This window comes from Populus euphratica, unplaced genomic scaffold (genome assembly GCF_000495115.2).
Source record: "Populus euphratica unplaced genomic scaffold, PopEup_1.0 scaffold54.1, whole genome shotgun sequence".
In the NCBI taxonomy this organism is placed as follows: Eukaryota; Viridiplantae; Streptophyta; class Magnoliopsida; order Malpighiales; family Salicaceae; genus Populus; species Populus euphratica.
In genome coordinates this window covers 653,685-669,096 of record NW_011499910.1, presented here as the reverse complement: position 1 = coordinate 669,096, position 15,412 = coordinate 653,685, and the positions used below count along the sequence as shown (strand labels likewise).

Sequence of the window (15,412 nt, the reverse complement as noted above, 5' to 3'; positions counted from 1 at the left end):
CAAATGGCAAAATGCACACATGACAATCGACTTTCAAAGCAGCTGCCCTAACGTTGGAAGTTATCTCTCGCCATCTTCTAAACGGTGGCAATAATATCGAGAAACGATCTCAATCAATGGAACACAAGGACACAGCCAGGATAAGCTCACGCCGGTATTGTAAAACACCACATGTGACAACCGCGAACAGCCCCAGGGTCCGGCGAGCAGAACCATCATGCCCTCGGCTACTACTATCAAAATTTTCCATTCATTAATTGAATACTCAACAGAGGAGAAGTGAATACAACATTTTTCCTTCATAAATATAAAGATTCCCCGACCTAACAACAGTTACACCGAACAGTACATGCAACCAGATTAGTACTTTACCTGGTTTCTTTTGGGCATAACAGAACAAAATGATGGGCATCCATGTCCAGTTCTGGTAGGAACATGAGAGGAAAAGGAAAACTGCCGAAAAAATCTGATTAATCACTACAGCAACAACCATATCATTATCAGCCAGGTACATATGAGATTAACCTTGGAGCCGTGCTTCATTTTGTTCACAGAAATTATCCAAGAATAGAGGGAATATTTTCATGGTTTCTTCAGCAGTTTCTATCCCTTGTTGAACAATTGGGACACTTTCCCCATCCAATTCTGAATTCCCCTATTCAGAGTTAGTAAGATCCACATCAATGACAGGCAATTTTCCCTCATCCTTCTTTTGATTTACTTTATCATCCCCGTCACTAGAAACCTCCATCATATCAGCTTTGTCAAAGTCATCAGCTCTTTCTAGGATACTCTCTCCTTCAACAGAAGCTAAGCCATCCATAATTTCTGTGCTCATAATAACATCACCAGCATCCCCATCAACAGAAGCATCATTCACCTTAATCTCCACTTCAACATCAACAGTAGATATAATATCTCCTCTGTTTATTGAGTTCTCTGTCAGAACTGGAACTCCATTTTGGTTATTTCCATCCAGACTTGAGGGATTAGCACCAGAAGCTTCATGGCCATTACCTTGTACAAGTCTCATCTGCCCCTCATCAGAAGGCACATTATTGGTTAAGCTTTTATCCATGGCCAGTGGACTGTGCACCTTCTCTGAATCAACATCCATTTGCTGCTCTAAAACTTTCTTGTCAGATGAACCAACTGGCATAGAATTTCCATGTTCATCTGGCGTCACGGGTTCAAAAGGTTCAGAATTCAGTATGGCAGCTTGCTTTGTTGCAGCTTCTGCCAACTCAAGTGCTCGATTCTTTGCAGCAATTTCTTCTTGTTGTATTGCTAGTGCTCTGTAATTAATGATGAGCTGTTGTATCCTTTCCAGCTCAGCCACAAGATCCCCATATCTCCTTTGCATAGTTTGCTCTAGCTCCTTTTGCTTCTGCACTTCCTCCCAAAGACCATTGATCCTGTGCGATGCTGCTAATTGCTCTTGCCTCTGCAAGGCTTGGAAACACTCTAGTTCTGTTCCAGAGGTGTCCATCTGCTTTAAGGTCAACTCAATAGGTGGCAAAAGCTGCCTTTCTGCCCGCATCTGTTTATTCAAATATAAGAAATTTAGTACCATAAGAATTGTGATCTTGACAAGCTATATGGAGGGTTGAAACAAGCATAAGATCATAGTAGGAATCAGTAATCTAGGGTTTAAAGATCAGTAAAATCCACGGAACTCAGTGCAAAGTTCTCTGGGATTGGCTTTCAGCCTTTCCTTTGAAGCATAGGTGAGAGGTGAAGAAGGCCCCTTCCACCCTTCTTGCTGCTTGTATAACATAGCATTAGAGAGCCCTGCTAGTATGGCATAGAATTAGAGCGCCATGAGCACATTTTGTGCTCACAGCTATCATACAAATCTCCTACAATAGGTTCCACCAACTAACATTTTATTCCTTGTATTAAAATAAAGGGAAAGTCGCCAAAAACCAAGAAAAAGCAAGCATGAAACTACAGGAAGTTATATTGCATTAGATATCTTAATATAATGGGGCATTAGAGAGCCTGGCCACATTTTGTGCTTACAGCTAACTTACAAATCTCCTTCAATAGGTGCCAATAGCTAACATTTTATTTCTTATATCCAAAAACAAAAAGGGAAAAATGTGAAAAAGAAAGAAACTGAAAGCATGATATTACAGGAATTTATATTGCACTAGAGATCATAATATAGAGATTGCCGCTTCAGAATTTATGGAGTTGATAATGAAACAGCACCAGAGAGATATTTTGAATCCAAGGACCTCACGGCTGCAAATAAACTAATCTAATAGCAATTTCTGTGTCACCATCAAAGGGCTATGACTACATTCTGCAACAAAGATAATGCAACTCTTTTAGCGTGCTCTTAGAGACCACATATTCCACTGACCATAAATTCATAAAGCAACATCAATTTGGACATACAGAGTAATGAGATGCAATTATACAGGAAAATAAGCTTTAATATTCTTTAATTTTACTTGTTTAATTCGGTGAGGATTCTTCTCTTAATTACTGATATTGACCTTCCTTCTTTAAAAGAGATAATATTAGGGTTTTGCTGCCTATTTAAGACACCTTTTCTATGTTGACTTGTTAAAAATAAATTGAACAGTGATAATCAACTTTTGCTCCCCTCTATTTCTTCTCTGTTTATCCCTCTCCTAAAGCAACTTCTTTCTTCTCTGCACTATTTTTCTGTTCTTCTATTTAGCCCCTCTCCTACAGGGAATTCTACTTCTCTCTACCTTTGCTACTAAACTGTTCTCAGGTAATGAGAACAGAAAAAAGGGTGGGAACTACAAAAAGTAACAAAACTAATTAACACACAGTAGGAAAAGGAGATCCTTATAATTTGCTGCAAGAAAGAAAATCAATGACAAGTTGCACACCAAAAGGAACGAAAATTACAACCAAAGGAGTGGTGTAATGCACAGTATGTCTAGAGTCGCAACAAAGAAATAGTTGATGAACCACAATATACCTGATAACCTTGTGTGAGAACATTAACCTTCTTCTCAAGCCGTAATGCCTTCTCCCTTTCAGCCTCTAACCTTGTTTTCACATTCTCAAATTCATTCTGCAATGCTGTGAGTTTCTCCATATTTCCAGCAACACTGGAGAGACCATACGCATTGCGAGTGGGGAAGTACATGAGGTCATTTATACATGTTTTGTGTGCTTCAACAAATTCATCAAGGGATTCATCTTCATGGCCCATAGCTACACGTATGTACTGAGCTTCCACTTTTATCAAATTATCAGCCTGCAAAGAAGAATATAACCATCAGTCAGTGGGCAAACAGACAATCACTCTTCACTAGACATGCTTGTAAAGTCCTATTACAATACATTTTCCAACATTGCAAATACCACTAGAATAAAGATTAAAAAGAACATCCAGCAAACTAGCCAATCTGCCAGTATATAATACATTTCCAACACATCCTGTAATTTTTGCCTCTTATGCTTTGTATCCAAAGATGAAAAAAATGACTATACAAAGATACAACATTGAAAGAGAACATAAATATATGGGTTTGAAGATACACAGCAAATCCATCCATGTCGACATAAAGGTAAAAATTTCTCATGATTGTGGTAAATAGGTTGCGGGCAGTGCCGGTGTTAACATAACTCATAAAGGTGAATTGTTGATAATTTTTGGAACATCATCTCGAAGAAGTGCTAATGATTTCACAAAAAGTAAAAGTGCAAACTATGATGCACACACTGCACAACATAAAGTGAGTGAGTTACAAAATGACTAGCAAAAACAATTTGATAACGAGTTTTTTAACCTAAATCTTTAAATTGAGAAGAATACGTTCCAAACTTGATGAAACTTTAATAGAATAATTAAGAGGTAAAAAGTGCAAGGCAAAGCTTCTATGCTTCTATTGCATCATATCTTCCATCAAGCTTCAAAATTATAGGACCCACCATATTGAGGAGTAATGAGAAATGTAAATGTTGAAATAATGGAAGAAGCATAAAAAAGTTTCAGTTACAACAGGAGAGACACAAGATATTTCCAAGGAGATAATTTATTGTAAATGTGATTCGTCATGTAACATTATGGCCAGCTATAATACCCATCACAAATGTGAATAGCAGAACCGATGACATCACAGGGATTAGTATAACCAGAAGTTGAAATCCTATTAAATTTGCAGATAAAAGGTAATAGCAGGTATTTAGAACCATCTTTGTATCTTAGCAAATAATTCCTACTTCAAACACTTATGGATACAAATCTTTCTCTGACCTCTCTACTCTTCAATGATCAGACACAAGGTCACTCATTTCCTAATCTTTAGCTTTTTTTTAAGCCTCTGTCACTCAAAGTCGCATAATAGAAAGTGAGACAAGATCTTTTGAAATTTAGTATGTAGTGAAGGCTTGGCTCCTTGGTGAACAAAATTTGAAAAAAAAATGGATAAGGTTTCAGTTAAGAATGAAGTTTAAAATAAGGCTTTCCAAAAAAATGCAAGATAAGAAGACAACAAAAACCACCATTGATATTGACTATGATCTAAACGTTACACATGCTTATAAGATTAATAAATTAGTCAAAACCTGCAACCGTTAAATTTAACATGTGTGCATGCATGCAAAAGTGTAATACTGAGGCGACAAAAAGGGAGAAACTTCCATGGAAAACAAAAGTAATTAGAAAAACTTCCTAAATGTAATTATCTTCAAAGAATAAAAGTACAGGAAATTGAATAAGAAGCATTAAAATGTAGATACTTTAGAAGTAATGCAGCTACATTAACGAAAGATACAAAGTGCTGAACAACAGTGAATATCTGACATGGATCTAAGAACATCATCAAAGAAGTTAAGCAAGAGATATATGGTCACACAACATAAACAAAAATAAAGAAATGCAAAACATATGACCACAGAAGCAATGATAAATTCATGAAAAGAGAGAAGATGTTATTCAGCAAGGACATTATAAAATGCTTACTTGTTTCAGCTCATCTTCTTCAAAGTCCTCTATCACAGGGATAGAAGCAGCAGATCTGTTTGAAGGGTGCTTGGAGCCTTTCTTTTTCTCCTTGCTTGGCTTCTCTTCAAGTGGATACTTTGCATTATCATGTTCTAGTAAGGCTAGAAGCTCCTTCCTTATCATTTCATCAGCCTGTTCAATTGATGTAGGAGGAACAAAGGAACTCTTATCCCCATCAGCTCTCAGCAAAGAATCTCTAATTAATTCCAAAGAAGCAGCAGGAGGCCGAGGGAGTTCCCTCTGCAGTACTTTTGATCTCTTCCGAAGTAATGCCTGCTGCCGAGCTTCTTCCTCAGCTTTTGCCCTGGCTATTCTATCAGACATATCCTCTTCAATCTTCTCTTCTGGTTCTTCATTTTCCTCAGGAGGCGGTTGAATGACTATCTGGTATTCATTCTTCGGCTGTGGAAGATTACCAAGACCAGAAATCAAATTCCTTCTCAGATCAGCCTGTCTTCGTTGCTCAAGTTTTGCACTGTCATGCATATCTATATCTTCATTTATATGGAGTTCATCCCTGATGGGAGTTCCTTTTGGGGTCATCCCAAAAGAATCCCTTGACGGTGTCATACCAATTCTGGGCGTAAGAGCAACACCGCCAGGAGTTGCAGAAGGAGTCAGCATTGGGTTTGGTGTTTGAATCTCCCGTTTCTTAGGAGTAACACCAGAAAAATCTGAAGGATGCAACTCTGGATTCTCTCCCCCTAGCAATGGTGTTTGCGACTCCCTCAACCGTGCTAGGTTTTCAGCTTCCATCATTATAGCATCACCCTTGCCAGCAGGAGTTCTTTGAGGGGTTCGTAGCGGTGTCATTCCTTGGCGTGGTGTTTGGGCATAGTTTGCTAAAAGGGCACGTGTTGCCCCACTCCCATCTGTGAGTTCCTCACTTCCTGCAAGAAGATCACTAGCATACCCCATCTTCGCAATGTCCTCCAATTCATGATCTGAAATCTGTGGTGCAGGAAGCATCAATTTTGACCTCTTCCTAACCGTTTCTGGATCATTCAGCTTGTTTGCTTGTAGAATAGCTGATGGGGCATCTTGCCTTTCAGCAATTCTATTCTTTGCCATGTCTTGCTTTCTTAACTGTGCCTCGATGTCCATCCTTTTTTTCCCCTCAAGTTCTTCAATGGTGGTTGGGAACTTAGGTTGTTCTGCAGGTCTATCTTCATCAGCAACGTCGTAAAATCCAGGAGGAGGTCTTTTCTCAAAGGGGATTTCAGAATTATAGTCTATACCCTTTCTCTTCCTCTTTCGATGCCTATTATCAATACCAGCAGCCTTCAGGTAGGACAAATACATACCTTTTTAATGGAAGGATCAAGCCACTCATACCAACGAGCTTTACATTGCTTAGCAGATTTACGAACAAGAAGAGAAGAAATACGAGCCCACTGATTCTTTCCATATTTCATAACCGCCGCTTTTAGTATTTCATCCTCCGTGTTCTTCCACACTCCACCCTTTATCATGATCCTCATCTTGCCTGACTTCTCTTTCAAATCCCACTAATCTTTAAATCTTGCAAAAAGGAAGGAGAATGAGATTTGTTAGGGTTTTTGTGTTTTTCTGTCTCTTCAGTCGGGCAAGCAAAGCTAGAGATATGCCTCGCAGAAATCCTAGTTTTTGTTTTGGTCTGATGATGAATGGATCTGGGCTGATGGAGTCTCTTTTTATTGGGCCGGCCAATTTCTATGATCGTTGGATCGTTGCATTTTCTGTTTTAAATTTGAGCGTACCCGTTAAATAGAATTTAGTTATTTTATTTAACAAGTATTAATTAAATAAAAAAAATTATTAATAGCTTGAATTATATGATAATAGTAATTACTGTTTAATATTGAGATTTAGATATTTTTCAAAATGCATTTTGTCTCAATAAATACTAAATTTATATTTTAAAGAGTTTTTTATATATTTTTAAATCACTTTTAAGAAGAAAACAAATACTTTAAAATGATATTTTTCAGATTTTTCTTTATTTTTAATATTAGCACAATAAAATCATCTAAAAACACCTAATATATTAATTTAATATTTTTTAAAACAAAAATAATTTAAAATACACTTTGAAAAGAGAAGAGAAGCTATAAAATAATTATAAAAAATATTTTAAAATGATCTGGGAATTAATACAAAAACAAAATAATTAAAAATGATGATGAATTAACAAGTATTTATACATAATATTTAATCCATTGTATGTGGCCAAAAACAGAACAAGTGCAGAACAAATATACAGCAATGCTATTTTAACCAAAAATTTCCTTTCCTATTACTGTTCCATTTTTACAAAGTTCCTCCTTTCATTTCACAACTGAATAAACAGAGTAAAAACAAGAAACAAGATAAAAAGCTTTATGCACTGTTCCTTTGGCCTCTTGACCGATTCTTTACCGATAATATGATGCCAGGATGTAGAGAATGGCTGATGTAGCAGTGGTGATTAGCAGTTCCTACATAGGAAAACATGTTATATCACAGCAGGCACCAAACAGGTCAACAACAGATGGAAAACATAGATAAGGAAACACCATCAAATGAAGAATGAGCTGCTCCACAAATTCTGACCAGAAGCAGTTGGACGAATCCAATAACTAAATAATTTCCTGTTTCACACAAGCTAAATATTTGATGCATAAAGCAGGTATCAAAAGCAATGATGGAGCTCCATCAAACACATTGGCCAAAGAAATACTGCCATGAGATTACTTGTACCAATAGTGATTTTGCAAGAAATTTGTCTATTTCTGTATAAAATAAGGGGTGAATGCAAATTTGCTTGAAACAGTTTCAAAATAGCTATTTTGCACCTTTCTGTTCCCATGATGCCCTTTATTATATTTCGACAAAAGTCAGATTGTTGTGAATAACGTATCAAAGCCAAGTGCAGAGCAAATATACAGAAACGCTATTTTAACCAAAAATTTCCTTTCCTATTACTGTTCCATTTTTACAAAGTTCCTCCTTTCATTTCACAACTGAATAAACAGAGTAAAAACAAGAAACAAGATAAAAAGCTTTATGCACTGTTCCTTTGGCCTCTTGACCGATTCTTTACCGATAATATGATGCCAGGATGTAGAGAATGGCTGATGTAGCAGTGGTGATTAGCAGTTCCTACATAGGAAAACATGTTATATCACAGCAGGCACCAAACAGGTCAACAACAGATGGAAAACATAGACAAGGAAACACCATCAAGTGAAGAATGAGCTGCTCCACAAATTCTGACCAGAAGCAGTTGGACGAATCCAATAACTAAATAATTTCCTGTTTCACACAAGCTAAATATTTGATGCATAAAGCAGGTATCAAAAGCAATGATGGAGCTCCATCAAACACATTGGCCAAAGAAATACTGCCATGAGATTACTTGTACCAATAGTGATTTTGCAAGAAATTTGTCTATTTCTGTATAAAATAAGGGGTGAATGCAAATTTGCTTGAAACAGTTTCAAAATAGCTATTTTGCACCTTTCTGTTCCCATGATGCCCTTTATTATATTTCGACAAAAGTCAGATTGTTGTGAATAACGTATCAAAGCCATTTTGCCTGTTTGATCAAAATTAGTTGTATATTCAGTTTTGGATTGCTTTTCTGGCCCATAAGCGCTCATGCCAAAGCTAATTGCCATTCCCAGTGTACAAAGAACCTTATGGAAACAGGCAAGCATTCTACTATATGAAAAAATCATATAAACCAATCTCTGAAAAATATTTTTAACCACAAAATCACTAAATTTTAGTTCATAAGCAACTCTATCAATACAATGAAGCCCATTATTCAAGACAATGTGTCAAGATCACTACCTGATTATTGTAAAGAAAGGCAGGTATGTAACTGCCAGCCATCTCAATCAAATTCAAAATACCAGTGTATGCCTGCAAGGTATCAGTCAATATCAATGGCAAGGCACATACATGAGAACAATAACTCAAACCAAACTATGATTCATCAACAGAGAAACCAAAGAGGCAAGCATAATCATATCCAATGGTTTTGAGAAGTATTTTCCTTCAGTAATTAATTAAACAGGAACAAAACGAGTAAACGCAGCACAAATCAAATGAAAATAGTCTACCTAAGACCATGTGCGGGAACCGATTGACCAGAAGCAGAGCTTTAGTCTACATAAAAGGTCATCTTAGTTTAGATGGTTTGAGAAGGGACAAAGATAAAAGGTCATCTTAGTTTAGATGGTTTTACAGAATTTTTTCACATACTTTGAAGTATTCCCCCTCCCTCCCCACGGTGGCCTCCTCATCACAAATCAAATTCATCCCTTTATGAAACCATTAAACATGCAAAAACTTAGATCATTTCCCAATTTGATTAGCCAAGGGTTGCTAGACAAATCTTGTAAATGTAATATGGTCTTCCATTTACCATAAAATTCATAAAGCAAATTCCAAAGAAAAGTTATTTAGTAACCATGGAATTTCAAGATCTAGTGTTATTTAGTTTCATTTAGAACCTTACACTACTGAGAGAATGGAGAAGTTTTGAAACATTTCTATTTTCAATCTAAGAAACTTAGGATTGCCTAATTTAATTGAATGCGTGTTGCATAGCATGCCAATTAGTTTTCCAAAAACATCGGTTGCAGATTAAGCCACTGATGTGTGAGCTGATCGACAACCTTTCCAAAACCACACCAAAAAATTGGAAAAGGTATAATACCAAGGAGGCAAAAGTGATAGAGCCAAAAACTAGTGCAAGAGAACGAAGTATCCGTTTTCCCAACCGCAGTGTTTGCCCCTCATCTTCCCCATCTTCCTGCAGCCAAAAACATCTCAGGTGTTTATAGCAGATTGAAAATCTTGATCAGGCAATTCAAGCTTATTGCCGGTGCCACCAAATTTGATTTAACACATGATGGAAAAAATGTTGTAGACTAAATCATACTCACTGAATATGTAGGTGATACAGGAGGTTCAAAGGTTTTTAACTTCTCAAAAATTCGATATACAAATGCAAAAGCCAAAAACTGAAGAGGTTTATATTCAGCACTGCGTTTGATAAGAATCCAAGCTGTCTGCAGAAAGACAATCAAACATGAGAATGGAATCTAACAAAGAACACAGAAAGCATCACTGTTATTAAAAACCTCAAAAGATGAATATTGAAGTCAAATCATAAAGGCCAAATTATAAGCCTAGAACAAAATAATTCTGTCTGATGGATTCTTATTAAACGCAAAGTTGAGAGAACTCTTCTGCTCATTTAGGTTTTTCCCCACTTAAAATTACATGTCCCATTCTTCGGTGTCAACCGATTTGCTACCGTCAAATGTCAACATCTTGCAAGCTGACTGAAATGAATATTTTTGGAAAAGAGCTGCAATCCCTCAAGATCATGAAAACTTCAACTGACTGAACTAATCAAACCATAAACAAAATGTCCTTGTGCGAATTGCAGGTTGATAAAATTAAGCTCAGAGCTAAAACTAAAAATAAAAATGGACAAATAGACAGTAGAAACGACAATCTAGCAGTTACAACACTGCATGCCACCTTCCTAATTGCTGACAGCTGCACATGAAACTAAAGACTTCCTTGCCCTGACATATCACAGACACCCACAAAAACACAGAATTTTCATAAAGAAACATTAATAATTACTTACAAATGCAGCAGATATTGCAAAGTTAATCCGCATGCCATTTTCACTGGACTTGGCAAACCTGAAACATAGTACGAGACTTCACAATACTGCTGAAGGAGCAACTATAACATACATGAAAAAGGAAAAAGAACTGTTTTAAGATCTCTAGTTAATTAAAGCAAGGCAAGGCAAATAACCCCATCCTTGACAGAAATTGCAAAGAAAAACTAAAAGTAAAGGGAAATGTGCATAACTTCTATAAAATGTATGAAATACCATCCTAATAAGTTTATATGTAATGTTGAGGAAAGAATTTCCCATGATATGACAAAGTAAGTAGCCCTCACATCTTCACATTAGGAAGATCCAACCCTCTTCATACAGCCATGGTCAGTACAACTACGCTCTAGGCAATTATCAAATTCATGATTTTCTCATTCAGGTTTAATCTATGGTTGATTATAGGATCATAAACCATAAATAAAGGTAATACAGGAGATAAAAATTTAAAGTGCATAGCACCGCATAAATCAATTTTGCACCACATTCTATTTAAAGTAATATAATGAACAATCTCAAGACCTTGGTCCCCATGGTACAACTGGCTGCTTATCAGCATATTTTATGTCCTTGGCAACCTGCATTTTAAAAATACATAGAAGGATATTAGGATAATCAATAGGAGAACGAAATGGATCCTAAAAATGATTAGAATATCAATAAAACATCTCTGACATAAAGGCATCTACAAATATCAACAAATTTTTCAAAGTGACACAGCAGATAGAAGATAGCCCCCAAAGTTGCACAGCAAAATGTTGCATACACGAGATTCTTAATGTATCCCAAGTAACTTAGATACGTGGTTAAGAAGAGATTGCCAAACCATTTCATAGATGAAGAGGTCACTGATAAAGTTTTTACTCTATAAAAGAAAAGCAATCGTAAACTTAATCTAGAAGAGGCCTCTTTTGGGTTTCTTTCAGGCACATCCAGATATAGCTAGAAAATTTTGTGTGCTTATTAGGAGCGTATTAAGTTTTTTAGTTGTTTTTTACATGGATATTAAAGCTGAAAATTTTCTTCTACTAGTTAACTATAATCCATCTAGACACCTACACAAGGATGGAACAATGTGGAGACCACCGCAAATATCATCGGATATTTCATGATTAATTCATAAATTCAAAGGTCTAATGAAATAAAATAAAATAAAGTGCATCATGAACCATACCTTGAATGAACCATATGTCACACCCTTCTTCCGATTAGTTAACTGAGCCATCATCAATTTATCATATGCCTTCTCTAGCTGGAAGTGATATTTAGCAAGAGCACAAGACAGGATCCCCAACATAAGACAAATTCCTCATTTAAAAGACATAAGCAAGTAGAGATAAGAAGAAATCAACACAAAACAGTTGCCAACAAAATCTTTTTCTTTAAGGAGATAAAAGTAATAGCATACTTGAGCAGCAGCTGCTTCATCGCCCTGTTTCTCGGCCTCCTTGAGCTTTTTCTTATAAGCTTGCTTGACCTTATCAAACCCCTCAATGGGATTCACACCAAGAACCTGAATTACACGAACCCAAAAATAATTCGAACAAAGAGCACAACATCCTCATACACATAACAATTCTATAACATCAAAACCTCAGTGGAAAACCTCGCAGTTATCCAAGATTACCTCATATGGGTTTAAATCATTATCTGACCCAGAACCTCCTGCCGCTGATGCAGAAGCACAAACAAAACTTTTATGCTCCCTTACCGCTCTAGGAAATCTGATAAAAAAAATAAAACACAACGCTACCATCATTATATGCCCCAAATGCAATTAAACCAATAGCTATATATATATATAAAAAAAAAAAGATTCGGCATACATACATAACTGAATTTATCAAAAAAAATTTATTAAGAATCTTAAAATACGGAAACCCATTTCAGAAAAATGATGATAGCTCAAAATTCAAACTTTGGCAAATCTTCTTTCTGAAAAATTCTCAGCAACCAAACAGATGAAAACCTCTATGCCCTTTAAGAATCACTACATATACTAAGCTCCAAACAAAAAACCTAACTCCTTTAAGACTCTTTGTGCTGGGATTATGAAAAAGGATTGGGACTTTAACGAGAATTCACAATTACATGATAAAGGTAGTTGGGGATTTCAAGACTGAGCTCTTGGGAGTGTAATTCCTCAGGGAAATTCGGGGTTGAGGGCAGTTAAGGACATTTGAAATCGCTAAAGCCATTGATTTCAATGATTATGGTTCTGTGGGAGGGAATTGTTGAATTTGAGTTTCAGGGTTTTTGATAGTTTTACAGATTCTATCCGTTAGTGCTTGCTTGTTTTTGTTTCCACCATGGCAATTCAATTCCATTTCCGGTAATCCCTTCGCATCTCTATTCTTTTATGTTATTTATAAAATCAATCGTTAGATAGGGTTTAAATAAATAAATAAATAAAAAACATGTGAGAATTCACCGGGTGACTTGATAAATTAACTTGTAATTTAATTGATTCACAATGAAAATTTAATTTAATTATTTTTTTAATTTAAAAAAATTATTTTTAACTTTTTTAAAAAACTAAAATGATATATATTTTAATTAATCTAGTTTTATCTGAATAAACTTTAATCTAGCAATCTAATCATAAACTAGATCAAGTTTAATAATTTTATATTAATTTCTGACATTAGAAGTCTATAAATTTATTCCTACACTTAATGTTTTCTTTTTAATTAATTTCTTAAATTTTGCTTTAATTTTATATACGTAAATTTATTTATAAATTAACTTTAATTATTAATGTAGATTAAAATATAGTCAATTAAAAACTAAATTAAAATAATATTTATTTATTTTAATATTAACATATTAAAATTATCATAAAGTATACAAAAATATAAATAAAAAAATAAACAAAACGAGGTACTTGTTGAGAAATATAAATATTTTTATTTTAGATTTTATGGATCAACTTCATATTATAAGTTTATTTCTATCTAAATAGTTCATATTTAGGCCATCTCCATGGACTTTCACAGGATAATTTATATGTATATAGAATATTTTCAATGGATGAAAATAAGGATAAAAATAATTAACCTGATGTTTATTATGGCCATAGCCAATGACTGAGTTAAGAATCATTAACTATAATCTAATTATTAACCAATTAAGCATTTTGATTTTCTGAATAACCACAATCATCTATATATTATCAGTAATTCATTCAATTGATCAATGGCCATTTATTTCTTAAGAAAAACCTAGCTAAACAAATAAATTCAACAAATTCAAATAATTTATATAAATAAAAACATTAGTAAAATAAACTAAAAGGGGTATTGATTTCATTGTAATATTATTTTTTTTATTAATATGAGTGTCCGAACTAGTTTGCGTGTACCTTAACTAATTTTACGGGTCCTGAAATTAACGATCATATAAATTTTTAGTAGTTTTGAGGTATGCGAGATTCAAATGAATAATATTTAAAAAATAAATTTAAAACTTAATCAGTTAAATTTTATTTTCATTCTAATATTTTTACTTTAGATCCAGTGGTCTTATGAATTGAAACAATAAAATTATAATTTTGGTTTTATCAACAAAACACAATTGATCTTGATAACTGGTATAATTGTTTGTTTTTTTTTTTGTACAATAAAATGATTAATATACAATTTGAGGCAAAATATAATGAATTGACGTGCAGGGTTTTTTTAGTAGTTTTAATTTTAAAATAACAATAAAATGACCATAGTGCTTTAATTTAAATTGTCTTCAACTTGTTAATACTATAAAAATATAATAACAACAATAACAATCAAATGTGTTTTGCCCTTAAAAATATAGGAAAAATACTTTAACATCTTTAAATCTGAGCACGGAAACATTTTACATTCTATATTTTTTTAACATAGAAAGCAAAAATAATTTATTCTAAAATTATTCTTAAACCACATGATATTCATTTGTTAAATTAGATCACTAATCAGGATGAATTTAATTATTATGTATTAAACTTGTATATATAAACCTTGATGTTTATAATTATTTTTCATAAAGAATAGAAGGGTTTATTATGGTTATTATCAATATTATTTTTTAAAGCAAGAATTGTAGCCCAGTTTTCGAAATTATAAATCAGGTTGGTTTAAGGTGTGCAAAGCATAGGTACCAAACTAGATTTAGAGGTTGATCAGTTAAAGAGTTAGGTCCTGAATCACGTGGATGAATTTAAGTTAATTTGAATTAATTTAGAAAAATTAAAAATATATATTTAAAAATTTAATATTTTATATAAAAAATAAAATATATAAATATTAATTATACATGTTATAAATAATAAAATTTAAAATATTATTTCAAAAAAACATTTATTCTATGTTAAAAAAAATATTATGCCATCATTTTAAGGCCTTGTTAATTTTTCAACAGCTTTTGTGTTTGCGATAAAACAAACACAGTAAGATATTTAATAACAAATAAAATTATGTTTTATACAGTGAAGTCCACTAAAAATTTGATTTTAAAATGTAATTTTTATAAAATAATTTTTACATATTTTTTAACTGAATTTTATAAAACTCTATTTATTTTTTCTTTTCAAAAATATTTTTTTAAAAAATTAATTTTTTTATATTTTCTTTACTTCAAGTTGATATATTTTTTATGTTTTCATATAATTTTAATGCTCTTATATCAAAAATAATTTTTTTTTAAAAAAATTTTATATCAAAAATAATTTTTTTTAAAAAAAATATTATTTTAATATATTTTCAAATAAAAAA

At 33.6% G+C, this 15,412-nt stretch overlaps 2 protein-coding genes and 1 long non-coding RNA gene across 3 annotated transcripts; all 3 read right to left on the bottom strand.

Moving 5' to 3' along the window:
- Nucleotides 1-237: 237 nt before the first annotated feature.
- Nucleotides 238-6,477, bottom strand: LOC105133909 (cell division cycle 5-like protein). Its single transcript, XM_011038072.1, has 4 exons — nt 6,345-6,477; nt 4,955-6,300; nt 2,963-3,244; nt 238-1,540 (listed from the first exon to the last, which is right to left on the bottom strand). Exons 1-4 carry the CDS (start codon nt 6,475-6,477, stop codon nt 656-658), a joined length of 2,646 nt encoding a protein of 881 aa, XP_011036374.1. The 3' UTR covers nt 238-655.
- Nucleotides 6,478-7,157: 680 nt separating this feature from the next.
- LOC105133862 (uncharacterized) lies at nt 7,158-7,838 on the bottom strand. Its single transcript, XR_843885.1, has 2 exons — nt 7,531-7,838; nt 7,158-7,452 (listed from the first exon to the last, which is right to left on the bottom strand). It is a non-coding gene; the product is annotated as an uncharacterized LOC105133862 (long non-coding RNA).
- A 70-nt stretch (nt 7,839-7,908) lies between these two features.
- LOC105133861 (uncharacterized) lies at nt 7,909-13,037 on the bottom strand. The gene is made up of 10 exons (XM_011037992.1): nt 12,756-13,037; nt 12,292-12,388; nt 12,073-12,177; nt 11,839-11,916; nt 11,187-11,242; nt 10,626-10,683; nt 9,910-10,035; nt 9,681-9,776; nt 8,810-8,881; nt 7,909-8,116 (listed from the first exon to the last, which is right to left on the bottom strand). Exons 1-10 carry the CDS (start codon nt 12,860-12,862, stop codon nt 8,054-8,056), a joined length of 858 nt encoding a protein of 285 aa, XP_011036294.1. The 5' UTR covers nt 12,863-13,037; the 3' UTR covers nt 7,909-8,053.
- Nucleotides 13,038-15,412: the final 2,375 nt, after the last annotated feature.